This window comes from Phymastichus coffea, unplaced genomic scaffold, assembly GCF_024137745.1.
Source record: "Phymastichus coffea isolate CEN01 unplaced genomic scaffold, Cenicafe_Pcof_1.1 PCOF00021, whole genome shotgun sequence".
Taxonomy (NCBI): domain Eukaryota; kingdom Metazoa; phylum Arthropoda; class Insecta; order Hymenoptera; family Eulophidae; genus Phymastichus; species Phymastichus coffea.
The window spans coordinates 944,293-958,337 of NW_026706832.1; the positions used below are offsets into that span (position 1 = coordinate 944,293).

Here is a 14,045-nt window from a genome sequence, read left to right on the forward strand (position 1 = left end):
TAATAGTATTTAAATTTAATATTTCAATTTAAAGTTAGGAACAGACGTAGAAAATGAAATATTTCACTTTTGCTATTTTTGTTTATTTTCGTGATCGATCAACTTTTTCATAAATTTTATAAAATAACTTTTTATTTTTTAATCATATTTATCATATTCATAATTGAAATGATTCAATTATTACAGGCAATCAAAGTTGATGTAGCTGCTGGTTACGTGCCCTTTTTTGTATCGACGACATTAGGCACTACCGCTTGTTGCTCTTTTGACAATCTTGAAGAAATAGGACCAATATGTAAAAAATATCCAAATGTAAGTAACAATGATAGACATAATTATTATATGGAACAGAATATTACTTATTATATAGGTGACGTAAAATAAACTTGTCTTCTATGTTATTTTGAATGCTGATGCAATTGTACATGATGTAATTGGAAATGAAGGTGAACAAATAGTTATATCACGTGAGGATCTAAAATTCACAATGTCGGCGAATTATATTCCCAGCGAGTAAAATTCATTAGAATATAGATATTAAAATGTATAAACGTGGATAGCAAACTGCTTTTTCAATAAATGTTTACGGTATGAGAAAGATAGTGAAAGATAGATCCGCTTTATCTACATAGAGTACAATAATTTTATGACTATAAAAACAATATTAAGACAACATTATTATAATCACATTTTCTTGACAAAGCTTCTGTCATGTACTGATGTACTCGTACGAGTATTTTCGTATTTTCATCAAGGATCAATAAGGTGCACACAGATATATAATTTAAGAGCTTTGTGAATCAGTCTCTTTCCGATTATTATTCGTTATAGAATCTATTACAAAATAGATCTAAGTGCCGTTGTATAAAATATAGTATAGTTCAGTCGAAAGTAACAATTAATCAATTTTTGATCCGAAATTATGATTGTTACTACAATACTGCACTTGCAATTATACTTTACATGAATTTCTGGTAAGTTTTTGAAGATTCTTATTTGGGTTTCTTCATTGTATCTTTTCTGCATTAATTGTATAGAAAATTTGTTAATACTTTTTACAAATTAAAAAAAATCAATGGTTAGTTATAAGTTGAACAATATTGATTTCATAGTCTGCAAATTACAAGAAAAAGTTTTTCTTTTCTACTTACAACTACAAAATTAATTTTACTTGTAATATAGTCTCTAGGCTCTAAGTATTAGTAGCAACCAACTTGCATATAAGTTTTACTTCTTGTGAATCGCCGATGGTCATCTTTCATAAATTTTTAAATTATATTAATAATTACAAATTGATAGATCTTTAATACGAGCAGTTTATTACATTCTGATTTTAAGGTATTGAATTTGTGCATTGAATATACACCTACATTACGGGCATCCAGCTGTGACTGATATTTTATTATACGTACTAATATTTTTAGTAATTTAAACTATTTTTACAAACCAAACAAACCAATCAAAGTATGTAATTAATATGCACGTTATGTACATTGCGTTATTTCAGCTATTGTACATAGTACTGTACGTAAAATGAGTAGAATACTCAATTAATGATAAAACCTATGACAAAAGTTGTCCAAGAAAACCCCAAATTTCAAATAACTTTCTTCTGAAATTATGAAATAGGAACAATCAAACGATAACTTTTTTAAATTCGAGATGACATTGTAGACTTTGGATTTAATTATTAGACGAATCAGTACATCACGCGTGGGAACTATAAAGATAACGAAACACTTTCGTGGAGACCTGATTAGCCAACTTATTGTATATAATGTCAGATGCAATCAAGCATCATAGCTATTTCATACTTACTCGCATGCGTATCGCGACTGAGACAGTTAATAGAAATCAAAATCCCTTTAAAAATAGTATGATAATTTTATGAGGTCTATCAGGAAAGTATCGAATCCACTTTTATATTTCCACACTGGCGTTAATCTTCATCATTGGATGAATGGAATCCTTTAAAATAATCTCCACTTGATAGAATAACGTGAATCAAGCGATGTTTCTATTTCTTAAAACAGTCCTGGAATTCACTTTTACGGATGGCCGTAAATACGCTTGTCGCATTGCTTTCCATCGTCGTTTTGTCATCGAACTGTTAAGTCTTGGGTGTTAGATACCCGTTAAACCTAACATTTAAGACTACCAATATGAAATTTAGTGGGCAAGGCTCACTTAAAATTTCACAATTATATTCTAGCTATGGTGTAAAAATACGGACAAAAAGGAAATAAAGAGTTTAATAAATGAGTGTTATAATACCTGGCATCTTATTAGTAGGGACTATGTAGTGACTATACAGAGGTTATCGAAGCAATGCAATACTGTGTTTACTTAGGAACTGCTGCAAAAGATTTGATAAATGCGCTGGTACATTCTCGTAATAAAAAAGCCAGTCACCACTTGACCAAAACATTTTCTTCTCACTGCTTCGTGTAAACGTTTCAAAATTTCCACGTAATATTCTTTATTGTTTTTTATATCCGTGGTTAATAATACCTTCATAATCGGAAAAAAAATAATCAATGACAACTTAACATTCCTCCGATTTTGCCGTGTCTTTTCTAGTCTTGGCGATCCAGAGTGTTTTCACTGCAAAGACTGTTATTTTGTTTCAGGATCATAACTATAATCTAATGATTTAATGATAGTAAAAACCTTTTTAAGCACATTATCATCGTTATTGACCATTACTACACCGAACGATTTTTAAGCGGAGCTTTTTTTGCTCTGCACTGAGCAATTTCGAAAAGAAGTTCACATACACACGTGTCATTTGTAATTAAAATTTTCCAAATTATAGTTTTTGATATTCCAAGGTCTTTTTCTAGTTTCCGTAGAATCATACGACAATATTGTTCGATCTCTCAATTTAACTTTTTTATTGTCTCGGAGGCAATTGGATGGTTTTTCCTTTTCTTGATTCTTAATATGGAGTCGGTTCCAAATAAAGTTTTGATGAATACATTTTTTCATTAAAAAAATTATTTATAAGTGGCCGTCGTTTTTTGGGAACAAAAGTCTACAACTTTCGAACTTAAGGCCTTTTTTTAGGGATGGCTGTTCATGTAAAGTAAAACGAACACCATTATTATTTGCAATTGTTACCTGTCAATTATAATCAAATCCTTAACCAAAAGAGAGTGAGACATTCATTGCTTTGCGTACGTCATCCTCGGACACTTTTTTAAATGAGAAAGCGCGGCAAATATAAGTGTCTATTTGAGTATTTATGAGTATAGAGGAAATATTTTCTAGATCTAGTGAAAGATAAGTTGCATAAGTAGGTAAACTAGAGGGGCATCAACTCAGAGGGGTACTAGCTCACTGAGTTGAAGCGTGCGAGTTGAGGTGTGTGCATGTTCACCTCACCCCCCCCCCCCCGATCGGCCCGTGCGCTATCGACTCACCTCCCCCCCCCCCTCCCACTGAGTTATACCGGTGCGTTCTACGCACTCCCCCTCCCCTACTGAGTTGATCTGATGTGGCTTGATCTGATGTGGCGTGCGTTCTCTGCATTTCCCCCTCTCCCACTGATTTAATTCCTATGCACTGCGCGCGCGTTCTGTGTTACGCGTTTTGATTGTTTTATTGTGTGTGTGTGTGTGTGTGTGTGTGTGCGCGCGCGCGTGTTAAAAATTTTTAGATTTATCTGAAAAAAAACGGACGGATCGGGGGATCGAACGCACGACCTCCGGATCCGCAGGCCGATGCTCTACCGCTAGAGCTACAGCCACTGTTACCACGGGCAATACCGTATTGTGTATACTGGCTACACACGCGATTGATATGTGGGGGGGGGGCGGCGGCGCCGGCGGCTGCTGCTGATGCTGCTGCTGCTGCTGCTGAGGAGGGCCCAAGCGCTAATACATACAAATGATAATAAATTTTAATAAATATTTATTATAATTAGTATATAACGAATAATAATTTTTTCATGTTCGATGTGTGTGCGCGTGTGTGCGTGCATGCGTGTCTCATCTACCGAAGATGGTTTAATAGAAAAAAACGTGCAAGTACCTGCTTACTTTCTTTTATTTGTAGACTTCGTGGTTGTAAGCTACTATAAATAGCACAGTGTAAGAATTATCGAATCTTTCATCAACCAGCATTCCAATAAAATGGATCGCTACTCTAAAGTAAAGTACTCTCGTCTTCCACAGGAAGACCCGGACGAAAAGAAGAACAAAGAATCATCGACATGGAAACAAAGTATTTCCAAATTTTCGAGCAATACTAAAAATTTTCCTGGACAAAAAGGCTATCAGCAGTTCAATAACGAAAAGAAGAAATAATCATATTTAAACATGTCATCATTGTACACCACCTCAACTAATAAATAAACATTTTTTTGTCTAAATTCTATATTGTATAAATTTTTTTGTTGATGAACTGCTGCTGCTGCTGCTGCTGCTGTCATCGTCAGAGTCAGCGAAGAATTTCGCTTTTTTTTTTTTGTTGGATGGTTTAATAAAAAATAAAAGAATATTTTTTTGTATCAATTGAAACAAAATTTTTTTATTGATAAAAAATATATCTTATTCTACATGTTCTTAAAAAAATACATATTATTCTACAAAGTATTTACTTAAAAAACAAAATCACTATAGAAATCCTTCAACGACTTCATCGCTCTCTTCCCAATCCATACAACAGCCATCAATATAAAACTTTTTCATTATTTTAACGTTTTGATGTGCACATGTCGTTACGTATTTGCCGTTATGATTAGGGCACACGGTAACTGATTTTAATTTTTCGAAAGGCGAATAGCCCCAATCATTCAAATCGAAAACTTTGAGGCCATATCGTTCTAACCACTCTTTTTTCAAATCTCCGGAAACGAAAATTTTTGTGGCATCTTTGAGTGTATCTGTGATGATGAATTTATGCTCTTCGTATTTATAATCGCCAGAGTTCCATGTTAATCCATGATAGTAGAGTTCTAACCAGAGATTTTCTCGCTTATATTTCTCCGTTAGCCATGGAAAAGGAGGTTTGAACAAGCGTACGAGCGGTTCTTCGTTGTAGTTAAGTGGGAGTATCGCTAACTCTTTCACGGCATAAGTTTTGCCAGGCATCATGAAGCCTTGCATATCCACTACGTACTCCATTGCAATAGAAAGCTACTACTGAGCTGCTTAAGGAAAGAGTCAATTCTTTAATACCCCCCCCCCGTCTCCTAAATAAGTTTCTTCACATCTCCATTTATCGGATTATACTGAACGATACGATCGTGTAGAATAAGACAATACGCTGTAGTTCCTTCGGGAATATTTTCTCTGGTTTCGAACTCCAAGCGCACATCTACTGGAGCAGTCTTTAATGATTCGTTTTGTTTCGAACAGTCAATCACTACGAGTGGCATGTAATTTTTATATTCGAGTTTTTTGAGCATCGGTTCGGCATCCTTACCGTAGTATACGTTTTGAAAATTGGTATACATATCGTACAACATTGCGTACTGGTTTTTACTGAAATCAATGTTGAGATTACCGTATGGATAGCACTGAGAGTTGAGGTACAGTTTTACATTTCTGATGTTACAATGATCAAATATACTAGCGTTAGAGTTTGGTTCATTTTTTCGATTGATTTGGAAGGCTAAGATGACGTAGCGTGGTTTCTCCAACTGATTTGTCGTTTTAACTGTCCAGACGTGATTTGTGTTTGCAGGCAGCGCTGGATATTCGTACAGTTCCCAACTACGAAAACTCATTGAAATACTTCGTTCGCTTTTTAGAAAGTCGAGTAGACGTATTTTCTTTGCATTCGATGCAGTCACATAGGGCATAAGCCATTCGAGACGTGTTACATTAATCTTGAATTCTTCGTAAGCTTCAACGTTGGCCACGATCTTCTTCGTTTGATAAACTGCATTTAAATCAGTACTCGATCTTACGAGAATTAATTCATGTTTCATATTCACTAGCACTTTGCGATAGTCCTCAGCGAATCCAAGTATGAAGCTCAGAGGAATCAAAATGTCAAAGTCGCCATTCGCATTAGTTATTTTACGGTCCTCTTGTTCTAAGGTATTTATCCATCCGGCATTTTCGGCAATCAAGGTTTGACTTGGAGTGAGAGATAACCAGTTCTTCATAACGGTTGTGAGACCAACGTTCTTACATTTATCTATTTCTATAGCATTCAGCTCATACCTAATTTCTTCAAACATGTGACAAATGGCATTATTAACAAAATCAGTATTCGTTAACAAAGTGTTATTGTTGCTGCGTAATCGTCCACAAATGTGTAACAAGCTGCGAGATGGTAAAAGGCACAAGTCTTGATGTTGAATTGATATACGAATCTCGTCACTATTTTTGAACGATGAATTGGTGTAAGGTTGATGAGCGTGGATCTCGTAATGAGCCAAAGATTCATCGAAGACGACAGGTGACTGTATTTCGAGAATGTTCTCCATTGTTTCGTTGAAAGCAGCAGCAAAAAGAAAATATTAGGCAATTTATTTTCCACCTGGAACTACTCTTAACCCAAGACTTTTTAGGAACTTTATGCTTTGACGTGTTAAAGCTTTCGCTTTCCGATGACGATTGATGACTGGAATTCGTCGTGTTGACGTTTTCAATTTCAGTCGACGACTGATGATGGGTTTGCATTTTTCAATGCTTATATAGTCCCTACCACTCTTTGAATCGTAAACAATTCCCATTATACGCTTTTGAGGTGTAATCTGATGGTTATGACTTCACCGCGAAAATTAATTAAATTTCCGTCTTGATCGACGATGCGTAATTGTAAATAATCTATAGACTTTTTCGTAACTGGAAGATAAATCACGCGAGAGGGAATTTCAATAATTTTATATCCAGGCGGTACTGCTGGAAAAAATTCGTGAATATCGTGAACGGTGTTTCCGTTCAAGTAAGCTCCAGCGGTTATATTACACTCGACTCTCACAGCGTTCACTCTGAGAATACTGACGGGAAGATCAGAGTTGTGAGAAACGTTTGCCTCTAATGTACGTTGTGAAAAACCCAACAATCGTCCGATAGAATTCTGCGGACGAAAATCGATAGGTTCGGAACACTTGATTGTACAATGCAAGGTGTTGTTGTTTGGTTTCAAACTAAATATTATATTATTATTATTATCAGTACGGAGAGGCTGCACAGCTTTGCGAAGAAATTTATCAATGTCGTCGATCTCGTAGGTCCCGACAGGTATGTCGATAATTTGATTTGCGACGTAAAATTTATTATTATGTACGTCGATATTAGGTATCGAGTTGAACGTTAGAAACTCGACTAAGCCCAACTTGTAATGTTTATGCTGTGATAGTTCGATTGGTGGGAAATAGTGCGCTTCCAACAGTGAAGAATTACCCGAGAGCGTCAGAGTTAACGAATCCTCCATGACTGTGTGAACATGACTACCGATATTTTCACGTTGCCTTTACTTTTATACCCTCGCACAAAAACTGTAAGCAAAGATGACCGCATACGTGAGAATTGAAATCTTGATATCTTTTCGTATTATATTTGATCTTGATATCGCCAAGATACATCATTAAATCAATAGGTGTTCTAAGATCTCCAAAGCTATCGAAATATGTGACGTTTTTTCCGATTTTGCGATAAGCCACCCAGTGCGTTCCTGTTCCTTCGACGCCGTCAAGATTGACTATAGCTGATTCGTGATAATATGGTCCAGAACTCGGTAAGTCATTTCTCATGAAGACTCCGCGAAAATTTGGTATACTCAAAACTTTTGCATACTTCATCAAGTCGACATTTGTGAGGGCTCTATCTGGTAAATTTATTTCGAACTTTTTTTTTTTTCAAACCTGATCCCAGATAAGGTTTGAGATAAAGTCCATAGCCTTTTTTATAAGGTTTGAGATACAGACCTTTTCCCAGAGTAATGGTCTCCATCGTTTTGTTGTGTCTCTTGTTCTCTTCCAATTGCTGTTTTGCAGACTTTGCATTGTTCACGGCTTTTGCGATTCCCGCGGCGCCACCAGCTAGAGCGCCAGTTGCACTCAAGCCTGCAAAAAGTGGTATGAGGAAGGGCAAAGCTCCACCCATCTTAGTTGATATTGGCAGAATTCGTGGAACATTGATGTTTGCTTTTCCATCAGCTTTTTTAACGGTTGTACGAGCTTTTTTCAAAGCAGAACCGATGACTTTGCGCGCACATTTACCCTTGAACCATTTGAATGTGGCCGCTTTGATCACGCTTTTCAAATTAACTAACTTTTTCGTTTTCTTGCGTCTTTTCGTCTTGGTTTTCTTTCTTCTCTTCGCGAGACCCATACCAAACTTTGATTTTAATTTCATGGCGTTAGATATAGCGTAAGCAGCTGCTTTCTCATCAAAACTAGAATCCTTAGCGAAGACTCTTTGATCGCTTTTTCAGCTAAAATTTTGTCTGCGATATTTCTAGCCTGGATATTTTCTTGATTTTTCGAGTACGCTATATCGTGTTGCTTGCAAGCTGCGTCGAGAGGATTGATTCCTGGATCGCCGCGAGCTAAACGTGTCTGTAACTTAGTTCCTGGTCCGCAATATTGATAGCCTGGAATATGGAGTTCAAACGGAAGTTTATTAATGATATTATTGACGAATCCTCGTCCTTTCTTTGCTCTTTGACGTTTGCATATGATCATCCCTCGACCAAGTCCAACACACGACTAACGTTTTAAACTATAAAAACAGGTATATATATAGCCATGTGGTCAGTTATCGTTCGAACTCTGTCTCGTGAGTATGAATTTCAAGAAACAAACTGTGAAACTTCCCGTAGAAAATTTTGACGTCATCGTGCGGGAGGATAAGCAACCAAAGCGTCACGGAGATTTACTGCCGTATAGCATCAGAGCTATTTTTTGTGGTCCGTCCAACTGTGGCAAGACCAACAGTCTTTTGGCGCTTATCACTCACCCCAATGGCGTTAGATTCGAAAATGTTTACGTGTACTCGAAATCGCTCGATCAGCCAAAGTATAAATTATTGGAAGAGATGTTAAAGCCGATAGACGGAGTGAAGTATTTTCCGTTCAAGGAGCACGAATCCGTGATCGATCCCGAGCATGCATTGCCTAATTCAATTATGATATTCGACGACATCGCCTGTGAGAAACAGGACAATGTACGCGCTTTCTTTTGTATGGGCAGACATAGGAGCGTCGACTGTTTCTATCTCTCGCAAACGTACGCGCGTATTCCTAAGCATCTCGTGAGAGATAACGTCAATTTATTGGCAATTTTTCGACAAGACGAAGCAAATATGAAACATATATACGACGATCATGTGAATTCAGATATGACTTACAATCAATTTAAAGAACTTTGTGCAAAATGCTGGTTGGATGATAAATATGGGTTTTTAGTGATCGACAAAGACAAAACTATAAATTGTGGAAGATATCGAAAGGGCTTTGATTGTTTGGTTATAAATATATCACGATAGTAATGCGGTACACAGTCTCTCGATGATCGTCGAAGCGTTAACATGGCTGATCGTCAAAGGGAAAAACATGTGCTTTCTCAACTCGTAAAAGCGCAAGACGCGATAAGACGAAAATATAGTTTATTGAAGCATAACCGAGAGTATACTGACGAAGTCTTGAATAAGACATTCAAACCAATAGTCGATCCTCTTAAAGTCATAATAAGTGAGAAGGAACAAAAAAAATCTTCCCCCCGAAACTCCCGTTACAGTTATTAAAAAGCCGAAATTTCTAAATAAAAAAAAATTAAAATACGAAATCAATTCGGCTGATAATGTCGACAAGTACGAAACCGCTCAGTCTAGTGGCGGAGATAGCGATGCTACTGTCACGCACAATACTACACAATTTTATAACAGTTTATCCGACGAACCGAGCGAGGATGAGCATTTAGCTGGCGACAAGTACACGAATGCATTGGATAAAAGTGATTCGAATTTTGTGGACTTGATTTATGGAGTACGTAAAGAACGAAATGGATCATACACGCTTGGTAAATCTACGGTGATTTTTGACAAAGATAACGTAGACGTCGATGATTTCAAGTATCCAAAAACACAGGGTTTGATGGAGTTACTGGTTGCAAAGCAACCTGATCAAAGTTTAATCACTTCCAATGATCTCAAGAGCTACAAAGAAATCTTGGAGATATCTAATATTCATAGGAAGAAAAATAATCCAAACGAGGCTATACGAGCGCACAATAGTAATAAATTCAATAACATAATTGGTCCGTTATTTGGTTTGACTAAAAAAAATACAAAAGGAGGCGAGGGGCTGCTACAGACGACTGATACGTCTTTGCCTACCTACAAGATTGCTCGAAACAATACTTCTATGGATTACGTATACTGGGATGATCCGAATGAGCTCGTTGATCGTCTTCGATTGTTATTGGCTGAGCAATCAGCTGGTAACAATAATCACATCAACGAAATTCATTCGATAATCGAAGAATTACGCGAGGGTGGATATATATATACTAAGAGCACACCTATCGTTCGAGCATTATCAAAATGAACGTCGACGTATTCGGACGTAAATATAAAGAGCAAGGAGTTCACGGTCTTCGCGGTCCGCCCGGTATTGGGTTCAAGCTCACGAGCGAGTACCATTACGATCTAGAGAATAAAAGATTGGAAAATCTTGCTCCTCGGTGGAAGGCTAAAGATGCTATAAATTGGGAAACTGCGGAAAACATTGTTCAGATGGCAATCAAATCTACGAGAGACGTGATCGCACGATTAAGGAATGATCTTGAGGATTTGGATGCAATTATCAAAGAGGAATTACCACGAATAAAGTCAAGTGTTGAAAATTTAGAAAACAGTCGATTAGATGGAAGCGGTGGTGGAGGAGTTGCACAAACCAACGAGACGTAATTATCCAAGACGAAAGTACGACGTTCGAGGTATCGATGAGACGTGGCAAGCCGATCTCGTCGATATGCAGGCCTATTCTAGACAAAATCGCGGCTATAATTGGCTTCTCACGATAATTGATAATTTTTCCAAGTACGCGTGGACTGTGCCAGTGAAAAGGAAAACCGGTCGCGATGTGACAGCGGCCATGAAATCTATTTTAGTGAAAGGTAGACGGCCAAAGAATCTTCATACGGATAGAGGCAAGGAATTCTACAATACAGATTTTCAAGCTCTCGTGAAAAAATATAATATCAATCTGTATTCTACCAATAGTTCGCTCAAAGCTTCGATATGCGAACGATTTAATCGCACGTTGAAGAACGCTATGTGGAAAAAGTTTAGTCTCCGTGGGAACTACAAATGGTTCGACGTACTACCGGAGCTCACAGCTGCTTATAATAATCGCAAACACAAAACTATTGGTATAAAACCTATCCAAGTTACAGCGGCGAATCAAGCTCAAGTATTAAAAAACATTTATACAATACGTGGGAAGAAGAAAGCCAAAGTTCAAAGTTGGCGACAAAGTCAGAGTGAGCAAAGCGAAGCAAGTATTTGAAAAGGGATATACACCAAATTGGTCAACGGAAATATTTACAATTGTGCGCGTGGCACCAACAAATCCAACTACTTATCATTTGAAAGATTATCAAAATAAGCCTATCCTAGGTGGCTTCTACGAACAGGAACTTCAGAAAACCAAATATCCCGACATCTATCTAGTGGAAAAGGTTATTAAGAGGCGTGGTAATCGAGTTTTCGTAAAGTGGTTAGGATTTAATGATTCGTACAATAGTTGGATAAATAGAACCGTATTGTAGAGAAAAAAAAGAAAAACTATGTAGATTGAAGAATTAATAAATAAACACACACACACACATATTTTGATTTGAAAAAAATATAAAGGAAGTTTATTCTCTTCTTTTTTTTTTTTCTTGTTATGCGTACATTGATATACATATATTTATGCAGTTGTAAATTCTATACAACCATTACCCTTATGGCTGAGAAATAATTTAAGTTTATTAGCGTAATCCGACATATCGTTGTACAGCTTTTCATTCACGATCAGCGCACTCGATACCTTGTTTGGTAGAAACAGCTGAAACTCCTCGTTCACTTCGGCTACGATTTTTGCACCGTATCGTCTTTCAACTTGTTTGAGTCTGGTGATCATATACTTGGATTCTGTGTCCAATTCACGAATCTTTATAGTGGGTTTGAATTGATTACAAGCTAAATTATTGAGCTGCGCGAGATCCATCTGTAGAAAAAAAAAACAATGATATTTAAACTCAGTCGACTTGAAATAAAACACACACACACACAAAATCACAATTACCTCGTGTAATTTTTATATTTTTTTCTAATTTTATCGACGAACCGAGCTTCCAATAACTTTCTTTTCCTCGGTGCAAGTTGACTAAGAATGAAATTCGAAGACTGCTGCTCGCTACTCGTCGTCGTCAACGTTGCTGGTAACTTTGTCTCGATGAGAATGAGCTGCGAAGCCTCGGGCGTCGATTGATATAACCCGTCCCCCACTCCGCTCTTTTTCGGCGACGGCGGCTCGACAGTGGCGGCGGCGGTTGGCGGCTCGACGGCGTCGGCCGGCGGCTCGATGGCGTCGGTCGGCGGCTCGACGGCGGCGGTCGGCGGCTCGACGGCGGTGGCCGGCGGCTCGACGGCGGCGGTTGGCGGCTCGACGGCGTCGGCCGGCGGCTCGATGGTGGCGGCGGCCGCGGCGGCGGCAGCAGCGACCGTTGGCTCGACTGCGATCATTCCCAACGCCTCTATCCGCCCCTCCCTCTCCATCAACGGAATGCCGTAATGGCCCCAAGGAAGCGTATCGGTGGTTCCGGGCAGCAAGAAGCGTTTATCGTCGTGCGCGCTGAGCGCGATCTTTGTTTGTCTCTCGCTGTACAATTGATGATGACGCGATCTGATGAACTTTTGCTGTCGGCTCAAAATCACATTTTCTCGGAGACATTTGACGTAGTCGGCGAACGTAATCGTGGTATTCAGCACCGAATTCTTGATCCCCTTTGCCTTCTTTATCGCATCTCTATTCCGAACTCTCACGCTGTACATTTTGCTTCTGAGTCCCACGAACTCGAGCATGAGCATTCCGGCGTTCTCGTCCTTCATCTTGCCGACCACCTTCTTATTGGCTCTGGGAATCGCGATGCGATTCGGCTCTGGAAAATCCGACCTATCGAATTCGTGAATATCACGACGCATGACCTCGTACATGTCTACATTGGTGATCTCGTACACGAGACTGTCCGTGTCGGTGTACAGAAGCTTGCAACGCTCCTCGCCAATGGCGGCACCGAGCATGTAGTCGTAGTGGAATCGATACACGAGCGTCTTGGACAAGTCGAGAACAGCGAGACCTATGTAAATGGGTTTTCTCACGGTGATTTCCGTACGCAACAGTTGAATCGCCACCAGTTCGTCGTCGAAAATGTCGCTACTGTGGAAATTTGGTCGAGCTATCAGAGCCTCGGCACCGTATCGCCCCTCCCACTTGTTCACCAACTTCACGTCGATATGTTTCTTCTCGTTTTCCATGGCCTTGCCGTACACCGCATTGTTGAACAGTTTGTACAGCATTTTTTCGAATTCGTTTGCCGCTCGCTTACGCAACTCGCTATTCAAATCGATGTACGTCTTGAGCCATGGGCTCTGCTTAAACTTTAAAACCCGATGTATCTTCGCGAGGTGCAAGCCATGCCCTATTGCTTGTTTCAGAGCTCTGTAGTGGATCACGTAACGCTCCTTATCATGGAGAGTCGTCATGAGCTTTTTCTGCTTGGATCCCGGAGCGGCTTTGTGTTCCGGACAAAATGGCATATCTCTGTGCGCATCGTGAATTTCTTCTGGATACTCCAAATCCACCTCGAGTATGTAACCGAAGGCTGAGTCATCGGGAATATCGAAGGAAAAGTTGGCGGCGGCGTCAATGTCGCACCATTCGAAATCACCGAGTGGAAGTGGCTCGGTCATACTCCAACCGTAAAGGTTATTGACGTCAAAATACATCAAATATTTGTCATCTTTCTGTGGATCGTAGTTGTCGTCGTCGTCGTCGTCCATGTATGGATTGTTCGCGACAGCGTACCTATTACAACA

The 14,045-nt window shown here is 38.8% G+C and overlaps 1 protein-coding gene across 3 annotated transcripts in view; it reads left to right on the plus strand.

The window, feature by feature from the left end:
• Window positions 1-14,045, plus strand: part of LOC131675425 (aromatic-L-amino-acid decarboxylase-like) — a 1,116,730-nt gene that overhangs the window by 435,780 nt on the left and 666,905 nt on the right. For all 3 annotated transcript variants that reach the window (XM_058954401.1, XM_058954403.1, XM_058954402.1), the window contains one exon: window positions 187-312. In XM_058954401.1, coding sequence (XP_058810384.1) covers window positions 187-312 — 126 coding nt within the window. The remainder of the gene's footprint in view (window positions 1-186; window positions 313-14,045) is intronic.